The sequence below is a fragment of the Chionomys nivalis genome, chromosome 21 (genome assembly GCF_950005125.1).
Source record: "Chionomys nivalis chromosome 21, mChiNiv1.1, whole genome shotgun sequence".
Classification (NCBI taxonomy): domain Eukaryota; kingdom Metazoa; phylum Chordata; class Mammalia; order Rodentia; family Cricetidae; genus Chionomys; species Chionomys nivalis.
The window spans coordinates 40047940-40071322 of NC_080106.1; the positions used below are offsets into that span (position 1 = coordinate 40047940).

At 37.3% G+C, this 23383-nt stretch overlaps 1 protein-coding gene across 1 annotated transcript in view; it reads left to right on the forward strand.

Moving 5' to 3' along the window:
- The window catches only part of Itfg1 (integrin alpha FG-GAP repeat containing 1), a 110644-nt gene extending 87261 nt beyond the window's left edge, over positions 1-23383 (forward strand). The window contains exons 11-18 of the mRNA XM_057754200.1: positions 873-1023; positions 3324-3432; positions 5758-5801; positions 8089-8167; positions 16737-16861; positions 17463-17545; positions 20245-20362; positions 22047-23383. Coding sequence (XP_057610183.1) covers positions 873-1023; positions 3324-3432; positions 5758-5801; positions 8089-8167; positions 16737-16861; positions 17463-17545; positions 20245-20362; positions 22047-22106 — 769 coding nt within the window. The 3' untranslated portion in view covers positions 22107-23383. The remainder of the gene's footprint in view (positions 1-872; positions 1024-3323; positions 3433-5757; positions 5802-8088; positions 8168-16736; positions 16862-17462; positions 17546-20244; positions 20363-22046) is intronic.

Sequence of the window (23383 nt, forward strand, 5' to 3'; positions counted from 1 at the left end):
TCTCTGTGAGTTCGAGGCCAGCCTGGTCTACAAGAGCTAGTTCCAGGACAGGAACCAAAAGCTACGGAGAAACCCTGTCTCGAAAAATCCAAAAAAAAAAAAAAAAAAAGCAGCCCCAAGCACTGAATAAAAAAGTAAGGCATTGACTCTCCCTATATGAAACACATATTAACAGTAAGAGGCGTTTTAAGTTGTATGACTTCACTAAAAGTTTCTATAGATTATTTATGTAGACCATTGCTTTACACTATGATTTACAAGACTTTGGGAATTCAAGAGTCTCCGATGCAAATTCAAATACACGTTGATCATTAATACACATCTGTGTGGGACGTAAGGAGATGAGAGCGGAGATCTGTTCACTTTAGAAAAAGCACTGATCAGACCAAAGAAACACATGTCTGTTTTGGTGAAACAGTGAGTTTATTGAGGATGCTTAGAGGATCATAGTGAGTGGGAGTGAGTACCCGGAACATGGGCGGCTCAAGTACAGCTCCAGACCAAATAGCCACCCACTACACGTAGTGGCTCACATAAGCCATATCACTGCAGCCCTCCTCTCCCTAGCAGTTCCTGACCTTTGAAAATTTCATTTTATTATTGAGTCTTATGAGTCTCCTCCAGGAGAGAATACTTCAATTTGAGAGGATACCTGCACATCTAAAATGTTACCCCAATAACTTAAAATGCAAGGCAGAGAGGATAACAGTAGAAACAGGAAGGAGGGATGGATGTAACTCTACACTAAAGGGGACAGAGCATTTCTCATGGCAATGTAGTAATCCCAGAACTCTACACATAGTGTCTGGATGACAGGCACAGCTGCTGCTGCACAGCGCCGATTTTAACTAATCCTCTTGTCTGTCACACAGCAATCAGCAAGCCTTTTTGCTGGAGAATGTCCCATGCAATAATGCGAGCTGTGAGGAAGTGCACCGGATGTTTAAAGTCTACTGGGACCTATCAGGCCTAAATCTTATCAAAGATGCCATGGTTGCCACCTTTTTTGATATCTATGAAGACGTGAGTTCAGAACTGTCCTATGTGTTTAAGAGTTTAATTGCTATCTATACATCTCATTGTAGCTTCATATTTTTTACCAGAAAATGGAATGAGAATGATTCATTAAAGAAAACCTCTTTTAATGTTCAATAGGTGTGGGGGCTGACTGCCGGTAGTGATAGTTATCTCTGTAGTTGACTATGGAAGTGTTATCTCTTCTTGTGCTTATTTGGACAATAAGCTGCAGAATTGTGCTTTAAGACTAGCAGATCTACATGTTCATCCGCTGACCCAAGCAGAGCCAACAGGTACCTGTACACACAGCAAGGGAATGCATTCACTACATTTGTCAACTGGAACATGGCATCTGCTGACACTTTCCTGGCTCTGTCACTAGTTGCCAAGTGAGCTGGTGGAAGGCTCTGTAGGTGCCTGGCGTCCACCTTTCTAAAAAGAACTACTTAGAAGAAGAAAAGAGAGAGGGCTGAAGGCTGGAGAGATGGCTCAGAGATTAAGAGCACTGACTGCTCTTCCAAAGGTCCTGAGTTCAGTTCCCAGCAACCACATGGTGGATCACAACCATCTGTATTGAGATACAGTGCCCTCTTCTGGTGTGCAGGCAAACACGTGGACAGAACACTATAAACATAATAAATAAATCTTTAAAAGAGAAGAAGTAAAGCTTTTGAAGAATATAAAGTTAATTTATCCACATACATCCTTACACATTGTTTACTATAGAAAGTAAAAGCCCATCAGAACATTTATATCGTCATTAACCTTTTATTTTGTTGTTCTGTTTCGCTCTGGGTTTAAGAGGCTTGTATTCAGTGGTGAGTTATAGATACCACATTTCCTTGCTTTTTCTGCTGCCAAATCGCACTTCGTTTTATTTTTCATTAGCAGTTTCTAAGCATAAAAGTGATTGGTAGAAATATTACAAGGAAAAAAAATCAACAAAATTGCTTACAAATCAATTTTTAACATCTGTACATCAAAAAACATAATAAATGAAATTTCAAATTATTTTTAAGTATGGAAAATAGAAATGCTACAAATGAATGAAGTAATTCATATCCTTAATATAAAAGTAAGTATTCAGGCCAGTCTGGTCTACAAGAGCTAGTTCCAGGACAGGCTCTGAAACTAAAGCGAAACCCTGTCTTGAAAAACCAAAAAAAAAAAGAAAAAAGTAAGTATTCATAGACACTGTTGTGTCACCAAAATCTCTCCAGAAAAGTATAGTCAATTTATAGAAAACAAATATATTGCTAACATTTATAAAATGAAAAATGAGTAGCATCATGAGATGCGGAAGAGTATCCACTTTAAATGGATGTGTGGTTTTTCTTCAATAAAACGGGCTGAATGTTTTCTTGTTAGGGAGCGAAAATGTGGGGCCAGTGCCACATGCAGCACAGCAGGTAACTGGACCGTGTTTGCAGAGGGTCTGACAGTTCTGCACAAAATAGTGAGCTATGTCTACATTTCAGAAGTATGTGCTGCAAATGTCTGGAAGCCTGACTTAGAGCCCCAAACCTACTGTGAAAAAAGAGACTCAGTTCCTGAAAGTTGTCCTTGACGTCCACATTACACTTCCCATCCCCCACTTCCCCACACATATACACACACAGTAATGATTCTAAAAATGAAATTGTAGGGCTGAATGTGGTGACGTGCACCTTTAATTCCAGTACTCTTGAAGCAGCGTCTAAGGCCAACCTGATCTACAAACTTGGTTAGCCAGTTTCAAGCCAGCCAAGGCTACATAGTGAATACTATCTTTAAAAAAATAAAATCACAGTGTATATACATACAATCAGAAGGAAATATACCAAAATGCTAACAGTTACTTCCCAGGACTGTTTTCTTTTTATTCCTATTTAAATTGTGTACATACATTTCTAGTAAACTTATTTTAGACATCAACCTACTAAGGTTGTACAAATAACAAACTACCCGAGAAAATTAACTTAAAAGGACAAAGGATTTCAGTCCACAGTCACTACATCCTGTCTCTTGACTGGTGCAGCACAGTACATCATGACATGACCACATGGTAGAAAAGGCCAGCTCACCTGTGGTGGCCTAGCAGCAGAGGGACGGCAAAAACTGAAGTCACAATACCCTTCGGGGATATCAGCAACATACCCATTCGTAGGCCTTACCTCCAAAAGTTCCCACCACCTCCAACAGGCTGCCAAGCAAATCTTTAATACGTGAGCCTTTGGAGTAACAATTACTCAAACTATAGCATAAATCACACAGTGGTCTTTTTCTTTCACCTAGTAGTTTTTCTTACAAATTTTTGTTTTTTTCAGGGCATCTTGGACATTATAGTACTCAGTAAAGGGTACACCAAGAACGATGCTGCCATTCATACACTTAAAAATAACTTTGAAGCAGATGCTTATTTTGTAAAAGTCATTGGTGAGTATTTTAGATGTTACCAATCATCTTGTTTTCCTCTCCCCTTCCCTTTTCTCTCTCTTCCCTTCTCCTCATTTCCTGGTACAAGTGCGCACTCCTGTGTGATGCATGTACAACCCTCCAGATCAGGAAGTGAGCTGCAGCAGAACATCATGCTAGCTATACATAGGCCCCATTCACATATACCAGCTGTCCCAACAATGACTCTCTTTCCCTTCTGGTTTAGTATTCTGCCCAGGATATGTTGAATTTTTCACATCTTTCCAGACTTCCTCAATCTAGGACACTTTTTTCAGTCATTTTCTATTTTTATCTTCATTGGTTTTAAAGAATTCAAATTTTATATTGTTAGATAATCCTCGCTATCTAACTCAAGTTACCTGTTTTTGGCAAGACTCTACAGCAGGGAATTGCAGAGCAGAGGTGCTGCACTTCCAGGTCATTGGACCAGGAGGCACATAGTGCACACTGCTCACCTGCTCACAGAGGAGAACAGTTCAATTTTTTTATATGTGTATGAGTGTTAGGAACAGAACCCTTGTCCTCTGTGAGAACAGTGCTCCTAACCACTGAGCTGTCTCTCCAGCCCTGAGATGATCAATTTTTGTTTGTTAATTTATTTACTTTAATGTGTGTTGGTGCTTTGCCTGCATGTATGTCTGTGTGAGGGTGCCATGGCCTCTGGAAGTGGAATTACAGACAGTTGTAAGCGGCCATGTGGGTGCTGGGACTTGACCTCAAGTCACCTGGAAGAGCAGCTAGTGCTCTCGACCTCAAAGCCATCTCTCCAGCCCCATGATGGCCAGTTTTGTCTCTCCTACAGCCACTGTTTTTCCCTTCCCTATTCCTGCAGACAGAGTTTTGGTATTGCTTGTCTCCTTTTTATATCAAACTTTTACCTGCTACCATGAGAGTCTATTGATCACTCCTGCCTCAGCTTTTGTCAAATAATGATTCTTTCTACATTATCTTTTTTTGTATTTATTGATTGTATTGTGTATGGCTGCCTGAGTGTGTGTATCTCTACCACATGCATGCAGGAACCTTGTAGATCAGAAGGAGGGTATCAGAGCCCCTGGAACTGGAGTTACAGTTGTAAGTCACCATAGGGCTCTAGAAACCAAACCTTGGATCCTCTGCAAAACCTCTTAACTGCTGAGCTCTCTCCACACCCCCATCCTTCTACATTCATAGGCTGGCACTCAGAGTTTCATTTTGTACAGCCCTTGACCTGTGCCTTGAATCACACACATTTCTCCATGGATGCAAAACCCAGGCTCTCGATACTTAGTGTACATGTTAGTGGTTTGTCATTTCTTACAGGTTCCTTTTGGACACAAATAGGAAAATGGAAGTCAGGCTTCACATACATGTACATCTAGTCATATGTCTGATTAAGCTATGGATTTCTGCCACTGCTTCCACTTTTAATACAACACAGTCTCTCCATGAGCATCCTCTGCAGCGGTGAAAGTTTCCCTCTCATTTCCCTGTGCCATTTCTTCTCTGTAGCCAGTTCCTTGCCGGTACCTGTCTCACTGGGGCTGGACTCATAAAGGCCTTGTGTATTTTATTATGTATATTCCTGTATTATCTGGAAAGAGTTTAAATACTGCTGTATATTTTAATTTGGTTTTCATGTGTTCATTTTTAGTATGTGGAAATAAACATTTCAGTGCAGCTCACTGAACTCACTTATTGATTCTAGGAAGGTATTTTTTAAAATAGTTTTTTGGGATAATTTTTCTTTATAGACAGCCATTTGTAAAGAGGAACAGTTTTCTTCCCCTCTCCAATTTCTTTGCCTTTCATGTCTTCATTGTGCTAGCGAGAAGGAATAAGAGTGGACATCTTTGCCGTCTCCCTCATAAGCACCACATTTCACCACTGGGCACATTCGCCGTGCAAGGACTCTCCTGTGTCATAGTGAAAAGGTTCACTTCCTTCCTCAGTGACTGGGAGTTTTATCAGGAATTAGTGTTGGAAGATAGCTATTTTTTAATACTACTAGAGTTAATCTCTGACCTCCATACATACACTGGGCCCCATATATATCTACACCCCCACACATGAACATACACAAAGATGTAAATTTTTTAATTAATTTTTAAAGACACGTATAAAATGAACAGATTTTAAGTTTTTTAAATTAATTTTGAAAGACATAGGTGTAAAGTGAAATTTGATTTGCTCAGAAATTGAAGTGGTTCCTATCTGTGGTCATGAGTCAGCAAATGTATTAATAGACTTTGAGGGGGGAATTAGTTCTTATTTTTAATGTAAGCTTATAACATTAGTAATAGGCTGTTCTTTATCTTTCCACAGTTCTTAGTGGTCTATGTTCTAATGACTGTCCTCGAAAGATAACAGTAAGTAAACTTAATTCTTTTTTTAAAAAGAGATCATACAATTTATTCATTAGCTCCAAAGGATAAGAGACACAGGGACCAGACAGAAACCAGATGTGGTAGATAGCAATCGGAACATACCAGTGATAAATTTTCGATCTAAAAGTGCTAAATATCTTAACTAAGTTTAAGCCTGTTATCTTTGAAGAATAATACAGTCCCTGACTATATTCTGTCTTAGGATACACATGTCTGAAATAGAAGAACAGAAAAGTTGAAAACAAAGCCACGCAGAAGGGCATACCACACAGTCATGAACCAGGATGAGAGGATGGCTCTATTAATATCAGAGCAGACAGTGTGGCAAGCAGCTTAACTGGAAGCAGAGAAGGTGTGCCAGTTACTAACTTACTGTCTGCCAGCTCCAAACCCACTGTATTCCGATACTGGAACTGAAATCTGTAGGTTTCAGTTCAGCAATCCCAGCTGGCTGAAAATGACCTCTTTTCATACAGAGCAAGAGAAACTGCGCAAGGCTGGAAGAGGCCTTGTCCTTCTGCTCTGTTCCCACTAGCAGTCAGTGCCTCTGCATATAAGGGGCAGGCAGCATTATCCTCTGTAGGGCTGACTCTCACAGTGCAATAGAGGATACATGTCCTCTTCGCAAACATCACCACAGCCATGCCACTCTTCTGGTTTCACGGCAAGTAAACGCCACATTATAGACAATAATTACCACATCCAGCCTTTACAAGAGTCTGAACTCAGCTCTTAAGCCTTGCAAGGCTTTAACCTGCTGAGCAATTTCCCCAGCCTCAAAAAAATACTAACCATCACTTTAATATATATAGAAACACTGAGCCTCAGAGAAGTTAAGTTTTCCCAAGTCTTGGAGTTCAGTGAGAAAGTTCAACACAATGGCAGATGTTTTGATTATAGTTTCATATCCTTACAATCCATTTAAAGCATTACAATTCCAATACTTTCATGTAGGTATAGTTGAGAAACTTCTATAGTGGAGACATCTTTACTGTACTTGGAAACAAAATAATTCTGAAGTAGTCAGGAAAGCAGGGTTGGCAGGAAGAAAGAGGTTGGTTTGCAATGCATGGAGAGCCCTAAAGCTAAGGTGATTCTTCAGACAGCCTCAACTGAGGCAGAGGGTGAGGGCCTCTCAATTCCTACGTTAATCAGATATTGCACTCAGACATGTGGCACAGCACACGGTAGCTGAGAAGAGTTGCCAAGTAGAATCCAGCTGTGAACTAGCAGCAGAATCCAGGAAGTAAATATCTTAGTCCTGACATGCAGACCTAAATGAAGCAGGAATGCATGATGGTGACCCTAGCAAAGACACCTAGTAATAGGGGATACAGAGCCTGAACCAGCTCCCTTTTGTAACCAGACTGGTATCTAGCATCATTGTCATCAGAGAAGCTTCACCCAGAGACCAATAGGAGCAGATGCAGAGACCCACAACAAATCATTAGGCAGAACTCTGGAAATCCTGGAAAAGAGGGAAAGGAAGGATTGCAGGAGCCAGAAGGCACCACAAGAAAACAGTGCACAGAAGCAATCGGGGTTCACAGAGGCTCACAGAGACTGAAGCAGCAATCAGGGAGCCTGCATGGATCTGACCTATGTCCTCTGCATATGTTATGATTGTGTAGCTTCGGTTCCTGTAGTACTACTACCAGTGGGAGTGGTGGGTGGGGGTTGTCTCTGACTCTTTCCCTGCTTTTGGAACCTTTTCCCTCCTACTGGTTGCTTCATCCAGCCTTGATATGAGAGGATGTGCCTAGTTTTACTGCAACTCTATGCCATGTTTGGTTGATCTACATGGGAGGCCTGCCCTTTTCTGCAGAGAAAGGAGGAGGAGTGGATCTGGAGTGGGGGTGGGGGACTGGAAGGAGAGGAGGGAGGGGAAACTGCAGTTGGGATGTAATATTTGAGAGACAAATAAAGAATTGGTTTGTTACTGATGGTAAATTGCCTATGTTCTAGTAGATGCCTACTGCCTGCCCCCCATACAGACATGGCATAAGAGGCAGCACTAAAGTTAGACTCATTGGACTACTTAAAAAGAAGAAAACACAAAAGTGGGGTGGGATATTGGGGACTTTGGAGCTAGGAGGGGAAAGACAGGTTAGGTATGAAGATACAGTATATAAATGTATGCAAATTTCTAGGAATTAATAAATATTCTTCACTTTTGGCTTTTTTGTTTTTTTACCTATATAATAAATTTTCCTGACATTCAAATCATTTACTTACTTTCCAAGACTAACTATTTCCTTTCTCACTGCAGCCCTTTGGAGTGAATCAGCCTGGACCTTATATCATGTACACAACAGTTGATGCAAATGGATATCTGAAAAACGGCTCAGGTAAGAGCACGTGGGAGGGCGTGCATGTGTGGCATCTTCTTTCGGTGCGGAGGCAAACTGCTGTCACACTCATGTCTCAGCCCTGATCAAATTTTTTTATTGTACCTTTTCTGTGACATACATAAACAGATTTCAAGAGCTATTCAGGACAAAAATATCAACATTTATTTCTTCATTTTTTATTACTGTGATGAACCAAACAACAACAACAATAAAATATTTAAATAGGCATAGGCCTTGAATAGACACTTCCCCAAAGAAGACATCCAGATGGCCAAAAAGTACATGAAAAGATACTCAGTGTGGTTATTAGGAAAATGTAAATAAAAAATTTGACTCCTGGGGCTGGAGAGATGGCTCAGTGATTAAGAGCATCGCCTGCTCTTCCAAAGGTCCTGAGTTCAATTCCCAGCAACCACATGGTGGCTCACAACCATCTGTAATGAGGTCTGGTGCCCTCTTCTGACCTGCAGACATACACACAGACAGAATATTGTATACATAATAAATAAATAAATAAATAAATAAATAAATAAATAAATAAATAAATATTTTTTAAAAATTTGACTCCTGTTCAACAGAATAACTGCTACTAATTAGAATTTGAGGTTGTGGAAATATTTCAGTAAGTAGAAGTGCTTGTTCTATAAGCATGAGGATGTAAGTTCAAATCCCCAGCACCCACATAAAAAGTGTATAGCACCTGTAACCCCAGCATTGGGAGTTGGAGACCGGTAGATTCTAAGAGCTAAATGACTAGCTAGCTTAGCCAAAACGGCAAGCTTTGGGTTCAATGAGAGACATCATCTATAGGCAATACAAGATCAATAATGGACCGAGTGTCCAACTCTGGCTTCTGCATGTGCATGCACAGGCACATACACCCCAGTATTCACATGTAAGTACTACACACACCACCATCACCACCCATGCCCTCCCACACACACAAACGCACAAGAAGTTAACCGGTGTATACTAAGGTAAGGAAAAAAAATGACTGTGAAGCCTCTGTGGAAAACTGTGTTGGTGCCTCAGGAGTGAACAGAATCACCATGTCTTAAAGCAAATCCTCTGCAGGAGATAGCATGCAAAAAAGCAGTTTTGCTGAGAGAGATTTGTATAACCAAGATGTCTTTGTTGTTGTTGTTGTTTTTCTTTTTTGAGACAGGGTCAAAAGTATCTATGCATATATGAGTAGATAGACAAAATGAAGTATATACACATAAAGAAATAGTATTTACAGGGAATGTTGACGCATGCTACAACATAAATGAACTTACAGAACATTGTATTAAGCAAAATGTATAATACAGTCACAAAAAGATCAATACTATATGATTGTGTTTATATGAGATTCCCTCATTGCAGAATCCGTATCTAAAGAGTACAACTGTGGTTGTAAGGAGAGAGGGCTGAAGTGCAACAATGAGTTTAATTAGGAGCTCTGGAGACAAGTAGTGATGGCTGTACAACTGTGTGGAGATGCTTGGTCTCTGTAACTGCACGGGTAAAGATGGCTAAGGTGGTAAATTTTGCATCAGTGTGTGTTACACAACTTAAAGTTAAAACTAAAGATCCTCTAAAATGTGGCGGTTCCAAGGAAATGCTCTAAGGCCCCATAGAAAACATCGTTTTGTTCAACTTCATCATTAACCTTTTTATCTCGTCTTACCATGTTCCTTTTTATTTTTTAGGATACCATACAAAGTAATGAATTTCCTTGCAACATTGTGATGCATATGTTAAACTTTTCTAATTTCTCTTCCTCTCCACTACTGTCTCTTATGGAAGATTCCCTTCCTTCCCTCACATAGTTCTTCCGTCTTTCATGCCAAATGTGTCCGATGACATTTTCTCTCCTCCACTTCAGATCTCTCCCTTCCCTCCCCACCACACTCGTTTAAATCTAGATTCCACACATTAGAACAGAAGCATGCAGAATTTGACTTTCTGGGTCTGACTTGTCTGATTTAAAGAGTGGTTTCTGTTTTACCTAAAAATGTCGTGGTTTCATTTTTATTTATAGTAGCATAAAATTGCATCATATATTTGCAACATTTTCTTCATCTACTCATCTGTTGATGGGCATCTAGTCTGATTCTGTTTCTTAGCTCTATAGTACAGCAATGTAAATAGATGTGCAAGTATCTCTGTGATATGTTGACTTGCCATCTCGTGTGTGTGTGTGTGTGTGTGTGTGTGTGTGTGTGTGTGTGTGTGTGTGTGTAACATCCCACAGTGTTATAGATGGGCCATATGGCAGCTCTATTTTCAGTTATTTGAAGGTTTTTTTGTAAAAAACTTTATAATGATTTCCATAGTGGCTACTCAAGTTTACATTCTCACCAGCAGTGAATAAGAATTGCTCTTTTGCCAGGCAGTGGTGGCTCATGACTTTAATCCTAGCACTTGGGAGTCACAGGCAGGTGGATCTCTGAGAGTTCAAGGCTAGCCTGGTCTACAGAGCAAGTTCCAGGACAGCCATGACCGTTTTCACAGAGAAACCCTGTCTTGAAAAAGAAACAAGAAGAAAGGAGTTACACTCTCACCAGGTCTCTCTCACAGCAGTAATTTGTTTTCGCTTTGTTCGTTATTGTTAAATCTGTACATACATGTACATGTGTATGCTTTATACACACACACACAACCTCCTGGGTTCCCTCATCCATGTTGACATGTCAGCTGGTTTTTCCACTGTCCAGGTCTTGTTTGGGCTACTGTATTGCTGATATTTTATGAGTACAGTTTTCCTGACCTATATAGGAGACACAGTCTCACAGCAGATGTCTTATTTCTTGATAATAGCTATTTCTGACCAGAGTTAAGATAGAATCTCAAAGTAGTTTTAATTCGCATTTCTCTGATGGCTGAGAATGTTAGAACCTTCTTTGAGTTTCTATTGGCCATCTGTAATTCTATGAGAAGCTTATTCAGTTCATTAGCCCATGTATTGATCAGATGATTTTGGTCTTAATGGGTTTTTTTGTTGTTGTTGTTGTTGTTGTTGTTTTTGGTTTGTTTTTTTTTTTTGCAGTTCTTTATAGATCCTCAATAGTATTTCCATGCTTGACATGAAGTTGAAAAAGCTGTTTTTTCCTCATTCTGTAGCTGTCTCCTTTGCTGAGCAGAAAGCTTTAGGTTCGTGTAACGCCACTTTGCAATTCTTTGGCTCGTTCCTATATCCTATTTTCAGAAGACACTGGCCTGTGCCCATTAATCTTAAAAGGCCCTCTCCTTTCACTTTCAAGTCGTGCATCATGGTCTGTGTACTCAGCTGACCTGAAATTCATGGCAGTCCTCACACCCCAGCCTCACTAGTACTGTGATTACAGGCATGAGCTAACACATATACCCAGCTCAGTGTATATTTTGATACCTTTTGGCTCTAGCTGTGTGAGTTTATTTCCATTCCCTTGGTCAACATGTCTGTTTTTGTGCCAGTTCACACTGGTTCTGTGGCTCTTGAATTTGAGATCAGGTAATCTGAGATATTTTTAGTATTAATTGTTCTTTCAGCTCAAGATGGCCTTGGCTGTTTGGAATCTTATCTACTTCTCTAAGAAATTAAGGATTTTTATTCTAGTACTGTGAACAATGCTATGGGGATTTTGATGGGCACTGTGATGAATCTGTATCACTTTTTACAACATAGCCATTGTCGCAACACTAATTTTGACAATCCATGAGTCTTAGAGACATTTTCTTTTCCTATGCCTTTAATTTTTTTCAGTATCTTAAAAGTTTCCTTTGTTGTAGTCTTTTACATCCTTAGAATTATATCAAATTATTTTTTGAAACCTGTCATAAACCTGGATTTCTTCCTCAGCAAGTTTATCATATATTCTAATATATGTTGCTTTTGTGTTCTGTAAACTTGCTGTGTTTACAAGTCTAAGGATTTTCTACTGGTGTCTTTAGGGTCTTTGAAGTACAAGATCATTTAACATTTGCAAAAGAATAAATTGACTACTGTTTGTAGCCCTCTTGTTTCTTTCTCTTGTTACATTACCCTAAGACTTCCAGCACTTTATTGAGTTAACAGTGAAAAGTGGGAATACTATCTTTCTGATTTTTAGATGAAATGGTCATTTTCCATATAATTATAGCTATATATTTGGCATATGAAACTTTTTATTATGTTGACACATGTTCCTTTTATTCCCTACTTTCTTTAGAGGTTTTATTATGAAGGAATGTTAAGCATTGTTAAAGAACTTTTCTGTATCCATTGAGCTGTCCTTGTGTTTTCTGTCCTTAAGTCTATTTATATGCTATAATGTACTTACTGGCTTGCATATGTTGAACCAATCTTAGGAAAGAAACCAGCTTGATCATGCTGTATGGTTTTCTTAATGTAGTCTTAAGTTAAGTTTGTCATAACTCACTGAGAATTTTCACATCTATGTAAAGATAGACCCTTCCTTCCTTAAGTTGTTTTGGCTGGGTATTTTGTCACAGCAAATGCAGACCAAATACAGCCACCAAACACATAACAGTAACAGCAAAAACAGCTTCAGGATGGAGGATTATCAAATCATTCTATATTTTAGTTGTCATGTTACCTAAAAAGTTAATTTTCAACAAAATTTATAGGTCATATAGATAAATAGAAATGTACCATATATACATACCAAAAAAGAAAATGTCTAAAGAACCAGATATTGGAGTTTGTAGAGACCATAAATCAGCTACCTCTGTATTCAAAGTCTTAAAGGAAAAGAAAGTTAAACTTACTAAGTAAAAAGGATAAATAGAGTCATTTTTAAATCAGGTAGAGGTAGGAAGTCAACCCTGTAATAGTAACTTCCAGCATGTATGCGTCCTTCAGTTTAGGTCTCAGACCTACCAAAATCAAGTAGGAATTCTGTAGTTGGAAAGTATGTATTTGAAGATATTAGTAGACGGCTCTGTGATATTTGAGCTAGGAAAATAATCTGAACACTTGAATATATATCAGTTGAAGGTATCCTCTTAAATTGTAAGAAAATAAAAGTGACAGTCTCAGAGACTTAAGGAGACATCATCAAGCATACCAAGATATTGATAATAGAAGTATTAGAACAAAAAACAGGGAAAGAAAAGCAGAAATAATGTGTAAGTCATTGCTAAAACCACCCAAATTTTATGACAAATGTTAATACACACATCTGAGAAGATCTGCAAACCCCAAATAGGGTAAACACAAAAACCCATATTCAAGCGTATCAACTCTCAAGAGATATTCTTGAAAGCAACACAAAAAAAGGTAAACTATCACATCATCTGTAGACAAGAAGGCAGTGGATAATACATTATACATGCTGCAATGGAAACTATCAGTCAAAGATGGGCAAAACTATCCTTCATATATGAAGTACTCTAGATATGCTCAGATAAACAGAAACAGAATTAATCACACTAGTAGAACTCTTTATCACTTAATAGATCCCCTTTAAGACTGATATAGACAGCAATTTAAATCCATACAAATCAGATCAACAGTTATACTGAAGCAAATTTTTATATGATCTTCCAATTACATTTCTATTAATCTGAACTAGATTTTGTTTTCCTGTGCTATTAACTGAAATCACTGGAAGAACCACTAGGATAGTAACACTCAAAATATATTAAAAGAAAACACTGAGGTTCTGGAGAGATGGCCCAAATGATTAAATGCACTTGTTCTTGCGGAGGGTCCAGGTTTAATTCCCAGCATTAGCACCAGCACCTGCATGGCAGCTGCTAATGTTTGTAACTGCAGTGCCCTGATATCTGACTCTCTTCTGACCTATCTGGGCACTGACACAAATTCTTTCATCAGTAATTATTTTTAAAGTAAATAAATAAAGCACTCAATCAAAAAAGAATCAAAAGATTGCATCAGAATTGATAACAAGATTATTGTGTCTATAGGAAATTCTCTAGACATTGAAGACAAAAACTGTTACTAGAAATAATGAAAAGGTGAGTCCGTGGTCTGGTGAGATGGTCAGTGAGTCAAGCCAAACATCATCAATCCCCAGGACCCAAACAGTGGAAGGGGACAACTAACTCCTGCAGAAGGGTCCTCTGAACACCACACATAAGCCATGACAAGCATTTACACACATACACCAATAATAATAATAATAGTTTTTTCAATGTGAGTCCATCAGAAGATGCAGCAACTCAGGGTATGGATGCACATAACATCAGCGCTATAAAATTAATGAAGAATGGAAGTAAGGATGGATAACTCAACAGTAAATAACTGGAGCCAGACATAGTCATGTATTAATTACTCTTTTCTGTAGTCCCAACTCCAAAGGCTAAAGTAGGGGAATCATGTGAGCCCTGAAGTTCAAATTTAAGGTTAGCAATATATTGAGACACACTGATTGACAAATGATTGGTTGATTGATGATTGACTGGTGAGGACATCTCTTTCAAAATGGGTCACACGGCTAAGCAGTTAATCACTTAAAGATGTGAATTCCTAAGAGAAATGCATAGAACACTGCACCTAGAATATGCATTGTTTTTAAGTACACACAGAACATTTTCTCATATAGGCCATACACTATGTCATGAAACAAAACTCAGTAAATCTTAAAGGACTGAAATCATAACAAGTGTGTTCCCTAACCATATATTAAAAATCAGTAAGAGGGAGCTTAAAATATAGCTCAGCATTTAAGAGCACTTGATGCTTATGCAGAAGTCAAAGGTTTGGTTGCCAGCATCCATGTTAGGTGACTCACAACCACCTGTTACTTCATTTCCAGAGGATACAAATTACCCTCTGGGTCTCTGAAAGCATCTGTATGCATGTGGTGTACATATGTACACTCAGACACATGCACATATTCATAAAATAAGTAAATCTTTTTTAAAATCAAGAACATTTTAGAAGTCTGTAAAAATATGGAAATCAAACAACACACTCCAAAAATAAATAATGGACTAGAAAAATTAAAGAAATTAGAAAATACATTGAAGTAAATGTGAAAATAATGTGAAATAAAAAAGTAAATGTAAAAAAATACAACATATTAAAATCCATATAATGCAGCTAAAATCTTTCTTATAATAGGAAAATCTATTGATTAAAATGCCTACATTAAAAAAATAAGTGCGTACATGAGCAGGGATATAGTTCAGCTGGGAGAATAGTAGTCTGCCATGCATGGGGCCTAGGGATGATCCTCAGCAACTCTTAAACCTGTTTCACTGACCTATAATCCTATAGAACTCTGGAGGTGGAAGCAGGAGGTGCATAAATTTGAGATAATCCTAGATACATAGGGAATTCTAGACCAGCCTGGGCTAGTGACCCCGTGGAAATTACTGTCTGTAGTGAGTATTATAATATTTCACCTTGAGAAACTGTAAAACATAAAACATCTAAGCTAAGCAGAAGACAGGAAATAAATGAAGTAGAGAATATATAGAAAACAGCAAACCAAAGGATACTTTAGAAGCATATTTAAAAGCTAGCAAACCTTTTCTTATACTGATCAGGAAAAAAGACAAAAATCCAATTTGAAATAGATAACTACTAAGTTCACAAAAATAAGAAGACACACAAATGAACAGCAAGCATTTGAAAGAAGTTCAACATCATTTGTTAGTGGGAATATAAGTTCAACTCTGATATCAGAGAAGCTGCTTCCCAGCCATCAAGATGCTAATAATAAGTGTTCACTAGGATATGGAAAATTTTGAACCTTCATACAGTTGCTTGTATGTGTATGAAATGGGACAGGTACATTTTACCTTTACATACATATATACTACATTTAATTGATACATCATGATTGTACATATTTATTTATACAATATAACATTTCAAAACATATATATAATGTATAATGATTAGATTGGGGTAACTGGCAAATCTAATATCTCAAACACTTATGATTCCTTCATGTTGGGAACACAAGAGATTGTCTCTGGTGCCTATTTTGGAATAGGCAATTAATTATCCGTATTCTTATGTATATAATCTAGTAAATACAAAAGTATGTATATTAATGTTCATAGCAGTATTATTTAATGATAGCCAAAGGTGGAAATTACTCGTCTATTTATGAAATTAATGAAACAAATGTAGTATGTATCATGCTATTTGACAGTTAATGACGTATTGAAACATACTATAACATTAACCTTGAGAACATGTCAAGTGAAAGAAGCCAGCTACAAAGGCCATATTTTGTATGACTGTATTTATATGAAATCTTCAGGATAGACAGCTTAGAGAGATTGCCCACAGCAGGAAGTGTAGCCTGGCTGACAAGTAAAGTGTACTAGCTGTGGGTATCGAGTATTTTACTAAAGGTCCTAAAATACATTGTGCTCACTGAGGTAAACTCTTAGGATATCTCAGAGCCATGTGCTATATTTTATAAGAAGATGTTATTTATAGTATAGAAATTCTATCTCAAACAAAGCAGATTTTTGTGAACCAGTAATCATTAATATTAATTAACTGAATGTTCATCTCACATATTATACCTGAATTTAACATTTTAGGACTTCAACACTTGATAAGTGCAGTATTTTCAAAGGTGTTTTTGTTTGTTTGTTTTTGTCTTCATGAATCTAGCTGGACAGCTCAGCCAGTCAGCACACTTAGCTCTCCAACTACCTTACAATGTACTTGGTTTAGGCAGAAGTGCCAACTTTCTAGACCATCTTTTTGTTGGTATTCCCCGTCCATCTGGAGAGAAGGCAAGTAAACATTTAATTTATTCACAATCTGCTTTAATATTTACCATTTAAACATTTAAATCCAATAATTTGAATATAATTGAATTTGAATTCAGATACTTTATTGCCTTTAAATAATTAAAAACTGATTCATAGTGACCTGTCTAAGTGTATCTGAGAACGTACCATGATTTGTTATTATATAGTTTTTCCATTTCTTCCCCATTAAACTTTGTGACTTCTTATCCTTTTTATCTGCTATTTCTTCTTAATATATATCACTTACAGCATAAGTAATATCTGTTAACATAAAAGTAGCATTATTGCAGTTATACACAGTTTATATTTCCTGACTTGAATTTTCGCTCCCGTCAGCATCTACACATGGCACCTTGAATAATGCCTGCTAAATTGTCCAGTATCTGTTAAGTGAACGAACCATAACACACAAATATAATCCTCTATACTTAGGATTTCAAATTCTCAAAATACTTGAGGGTTTAGGTTTTTGTTTGTTTGGTTGCTTGATTGGTTGGTTGGTTGGTTTCTTTTTCATATTTAAACTGATAATTGCTTTTTATATGTGTCTTAGCTATTAAATGTTATTAAATTCTCTTTTCAGTCTATAAGAAAACAAGAGTGGACAGCAATTATTCCAAATTCCCAGCTGATTGTCATTCCGTATCCTCACAATGTCCCTCGAAGGTAATACCCTTCCTTGCTTGAACTCAGTTTGGTAGACATCCAGTGGCATGTTTTATAAACTATCATATTTATATCTGTTTCCCTGAGTGCCCAATGCCTCATTTATTAAACACACCTACCCTAGTGTTTCATAAGGAATAAATTTCATTCCTATTAGGGCAAAAGACAACTTAACTAGTAATTTATACATATTATATATGTTTAATTGTCACTAGTTGTAAATACTAATTTTATTTATTTGTTTGGTGTGTGTGTGTCTGTTTTGCAGTGCTGGGAGTTGAACCCATTGCCTTGTGTATACCAAACAAGCATTCTACCAGTGAGCTGCTCTCTTAGCTCCAGTATTTATTAAAATTTTAGATGGGTATATTAAGTGATATGCTAGAACCAGTACATATCATCTCATGAGTTCACTGTGTCCATCTTTTTCTATCTTTATTCAGTAAAGTCATCTTAAAGTCTGTTACTGTGATAGAATTTACCCCATGAAAACTAATCCATGTCATGAAGCAGATTTACGCACCCTGCTAGACAGCTGACTTGTTAGGACATCACTGCGTGTATAAGATGATAACACTAATAAAAGTAGCTGTTTGCCTGCTTCAGAGCTGGAGTGGATTGAGGTTTGCTTTTGTTATTGTGATAAAGTCTCACCATGTTGCCTAGGCTGATCTGAAACTTGGGGCTCCAGCAACCCTCCCAGGTCATCCTCCTGAGAACCTGAAACTACCAAGCTTGGCCCTGGTGCCTGGTTTTGTTTTTTTATTTGTTTGGGGAGTTGTTTGTTTTGGTTTTTTTTTTTCATTTTGTTTTGTTTTGTTTTTTTTAATGATCCAGTGTTGTATATTTGTGGTGTCTTTCTCTACATGAAGTTGACAGGAAACTATAAAATGTGTATGAGGAGCAGGAAAACTCTAGAACATGTAGTAATAATAGAGTACACTGTAATGACTCATTTATGTTTATTGTCATGGACATAGATCAGTATACAACAGGGAGGGAAAAAAGAAAACAAGCAAAATGGAGAAATATATATTGTTATTTTAAAAGAAGGTATCTGTACATACATGGTCATGTATGCATATCTCTGACAGAGTATACAAGAAATCTCCTCAGTAGAAAACTGAAGATTAACCTTTTGTTTCTCTTAAAGCGAAAATGACCAATATCTTGGTCTTTGGGGAAAAAGATCTTTAAAAAAAAAAATAGAACTAAAACAACTCAAGAAAGGAAAAAAACAACCGTTTTAGAGGCTAAAGAGATGACCCAGTAATAAAGAGTGATTGCTAATCTTGGAGAAGACCCGAGTTCAGTTCCCAGCATCCACATTAGGAAAGCTGAGTCCCTCTTCCATAGCCACACATCCATGCATACATGCATGCACACAAAATAAACAGAAATTATTTTTAAATGTTTTATTAAAACTGTTTTTTTTTCTGAACGTAATAGTTCATACCTGAAACCCCAGTACCAAGAACCTGAGGCAGGATAGATAATCTCAAGGATACATTGGGCTATAGAGCAAGACCCTGTCACAAAAAAATACATAAGTTTTATTTTCTACTGTAAGGTACTCAACAATACTCGTTTTTCTTAAGGCTTATAGTTATGAATTTCTGAAAAATCCTGTCACAGCTTTCGTCCATAATCAGAACATTTTTCATGTTTCTCTTGCTCTTTCCAAAGAAATGTCCTTTTCAAATTTATGTACATAATAAAAACCCTAATTGATTTTTGTTTGAGGTGTATTCTGAGATTTACTGACTAAAGACTAACTTATGGATCAATAAATTTTAATTATGTCAAAATACATCAATAGCTACTTACTGTTCATTAGAATGATCTTGCCCTTATTAATCTTTTAAAATGAAAACACAGTCATTTCCTGTTTCCAGGGAGAACAAGAAGCTCTGTGTGCATAACTGCCCAGAGTTAGTAATAAGACCCCAAATTTAGGCTTTGCCGTATTTACAGGTGCTGCATTATGTTTAGTGTTTTAAGAGAGAAGACCTGGTGATGTTTATGCTGATGTCATTGTCTACATATTGACATTCATGGAGAGGCCAAATGACTTTCCTAGTCTCAACATAAAAGTTACTGTAATAATTTTAAAATGTCCAACATAACATAGAAATGAAGCAAGTTTTACATAGCCGACTCAGACATAAGATTGCTTTCCTTGTACTACATGTGTGTGCAGGAGCATCAGAAACTAAGGCTTAGTGAAATCATGTGACTTACAGAGCTGTTAGAGTTAAAAATTTCAAATTCAACACATCAAAATGTTCTTTTTAAAAGACATCTTTAGTTGTCTAAAGTACTATTGGTAAGTTTACTTAATAATTCTGAAGATCAAACTCAAAAATACATGAATATTATATATCTCATCAACAATTCTACTTCAGGGAGATTGGAATATAAATCAGTTGTAAAGTATTGGCCCTGCACACATGAAACCTTGGATTTAATCCCCAAAACCATACATGAAAAAGAAAATTCTAGTTCAGTTCTAAGAAAATGATGAACACTTTAGGATCATCAATATTCTTCAAATTATCTAAATTTAATTGCTTTTGTTAGATGAGGGAGTGATTTAACCAATGAAGTTTCATTAATTAATAAGCTTCTTTGCTTTCTGATCTCAATTTAATCGTGTTATTATGTTAAAATTTACAATTTTAATTATTCTGTTTTTACAGCTGGAGTGCGAAATTGTATCTTACACCGAGTAACATTGTCCTGCTGACTGCAGTAGCCCTCATTGGTGTCTGCATTTTCATCTTGGCAATAATTGCCATTTTACATTGGCAGGAAAAGGTTTGTTTTTCAGTGTAATTTTGGTTAGTTTACTATGGTACAATGTTTCTCTTCAGAACTGAAGAGCTGGGCTATATAACTCCATGATGGAGGGAATAGGCTCAATTCCGAGCAGCACACAAAGAAAGAAGAAAGTAATTCCAGATTCTCAGCCATAGATGCCAGCAATGTCCTCCAAAAACGCTTCTGTCACAAAGGAGAGGGCTTCTCTTTTTTCTTTGGACTGCCATGCCTACCAGAATTATGTTTTGCTAACTAAAATTACTATTGTATCTCGCTGCTCTTGTAACTTACGAAAAAGAGAACATGTTGATTATTCTGATAAATATTTATAGATTTGTCACTCTGAAGAAAAATCACTTATGTATGAGAAATAATAACCCAAAATTATATATTCTGTTAAGTTTAAGATTGTAGACTGACACTGTACTTTGTCTAAAGGCAGCATAACCCAAAGCACTATATATTTCTTGACCTGTGAGAGGAAACTAAGTCCCTTATTTTATCAGGGTCTGACTGTGGGGTAGGTGTGGGGTCACAGCAGCTCTGGTGCAGTAGCTGAAGCTGGCTGCTTAGCCATGTACCCACTGTATCTATCACCTGGGACTCTCGGCCTTCTGTTTCTTTACCCAGTTTTTCACCTCTCCCAGCCGCTGCTATTTCCCATCCTCCCAATGCACCTTTCCTACACATCTGCCAAAGCCCTCTTCTTTCTACACTTTCCAGCCTGTTTCCCCTAAAAAATCAACTGTTATATCTCAAAATGTTTTCTCTTCATCGCTGTCTCTCAAAGTTTCTGTCTCCATTTCTAATAGTAACAATGATCTATCTCTACCAGGATCACTCACTCCAAAGCCGATATTCTAAACTTCCTCTCTCCCCTTTCTGTCTCATCTTCAACGTTAGTCAGCTGCCCCCATGTCTGCCTTCCTTGAGCCTTCCTCGGCTCAGGCGGGTCTCTCGGACTCCAGTTCTCCCGTCTGCCGCGCTAGACCCTGCACTCGTTATCTGTCACTCACCCTCTTGCTCACTGTGTTCCTTACCAGGCCCTCAGCTAGCTGTGTGTTCCGTTTCCTTTCCTGTGTTCCTCCTCCTACACTCGCCAGGCTTCCTCACGCTAAACTCCAGCTTGAGATGAACGCCCCTTCCCATTTCCATAAACAATATTTTCAAAGCTTGCCCTTTCCTCACTCAAACCCAAAATAATACAGTTAGGGTCAATCTGATGCATGGTAGGTTTTGTTTTCATCCTTTCTGGGCTTTAAATGCTTGAAGAACAATATAAAACTTTTTCTCCTATCTTACTAGAAGATGGTCAATTAAGATCTGCTAAATCAATAAGCTAACTAAAACATAATAATCATCTTACTATAATTAGTTTAGATTGGTTTGTTAACAGTAGTGTTAACAGTGATTCTCTTCTAGCATCTAATGTTTACTCTTGCTTTCAAGGAGAGAGTAAGTAATGATAATGTAAACATTTCTTTTTGATTTTTAAATTCAAGTAATGTATCCTTAATTATATAATAGCTACTAGATCTATATAAATATTTTATAATATTGCTGAATTATGAAAATCATACCTGTTATGTTCTAAATTTCTTTGATATTTTAAAAAACTATGTTTCAGAAATGAATCTTAATATTTTCTGAGCACTTAAATTACTCTACAATTCTCTTCCAGAAAGCAGACGACAGAGAAAAACGACAGGAAGCCCATCGGTTTCATTTTGACGCTATGTGACTTTGCGTTAAGTACACATAATGGAACTCACTTGATTAGTGAAATACTACATTTTGACTCATAGTAAAAAAAAATGGATTTGAGATATTTATAAATTATGCCATCTTGTCAATTATTGGAAAATACTAAAATAAATATGGCCTGGATATCTCATAAAGTCTTTTTTAAGCACTTTGTATGTAATAATTGGGGTTCTTTATTCAGTAGTACTGAACATTTCCGTTCCTTTGTGGGATAGTTGCATGGACTCTTGTGTGTTTGCACTTATAATCTTACTAGAATAATGAAGGTGGGAAGACATGTAAATAATAATATTTAAATGAGCTGAGGCAGAAGCACTGTTCCACCTGAATTGATCTTGCTTCTTATCTTAAAAAAAAATACAGACTATACTTTCATAAATATATGGCAGATAAAGTTATTAAACTAAGATTTATCACAGATCAGAGCTCTCATGAATGGCACAGAGTAAGACTAATTAGCCTGGCTTTGGATCACAGTAGGACAGACTGCCTCAGACACCTGGCTCTACAACTTAACAGTTATTTGAATTTGGCGATTGCTTGGCCTCTCTGGAAGCCTCAGTTTTGTTTATATGGTGAGGTTAACTGGCCTGCTCACTTGAGTTATCATCAACAGTAAATTGTATGATGTGCATGATGTGCGCAGCTCAGTGCCTAATTGTACAATAAGTGTTCAACAAGCAGCGGCTGTCATTATTGTTGTTCAGGTGATTTTATTTGACTGCTATAGATAATTATCAAAATATACAGAATTGATAGTTATCTTAAACATAAGGACATATTCTTGGGAAACTTAAATTCTTGGTGGTACATATCTTATAAAAAATTATTTGTTCAACTAATTGTTCTCCATGAGTAAATGTGTCCTTAAAATTGGTATTTGAATGCTAAATCTTGTGCGATAATGAGAAGCATTTCGTCTCCGGAAAGAAGGCTGACACAGGCGGACCGGAAGTGCTCGTGCGCCAGGACGCTTCTGTCCTCGGGCTGGGAAGTCTCTCATCTCTGTGCAGGCCTCAGAGTTCATATTGTGAACTCCGCATTGCCACGGTTTACTTTAAAATTATTTAAATCTAGAGGTCAGGAGAGCGGTTATAAAAATCATTATCACAGCTAACAGTGTTCTGATTAGCAAGACATGCTATGGCTGTAAAATATAAAAATTTCTGAGAAAGTTTTGTTCATGTTATTCGTGAATGCAGGGTGTGCGTTCATTTTTCTTTCTATCTAAGCATGTTAATATATCTCCTAATA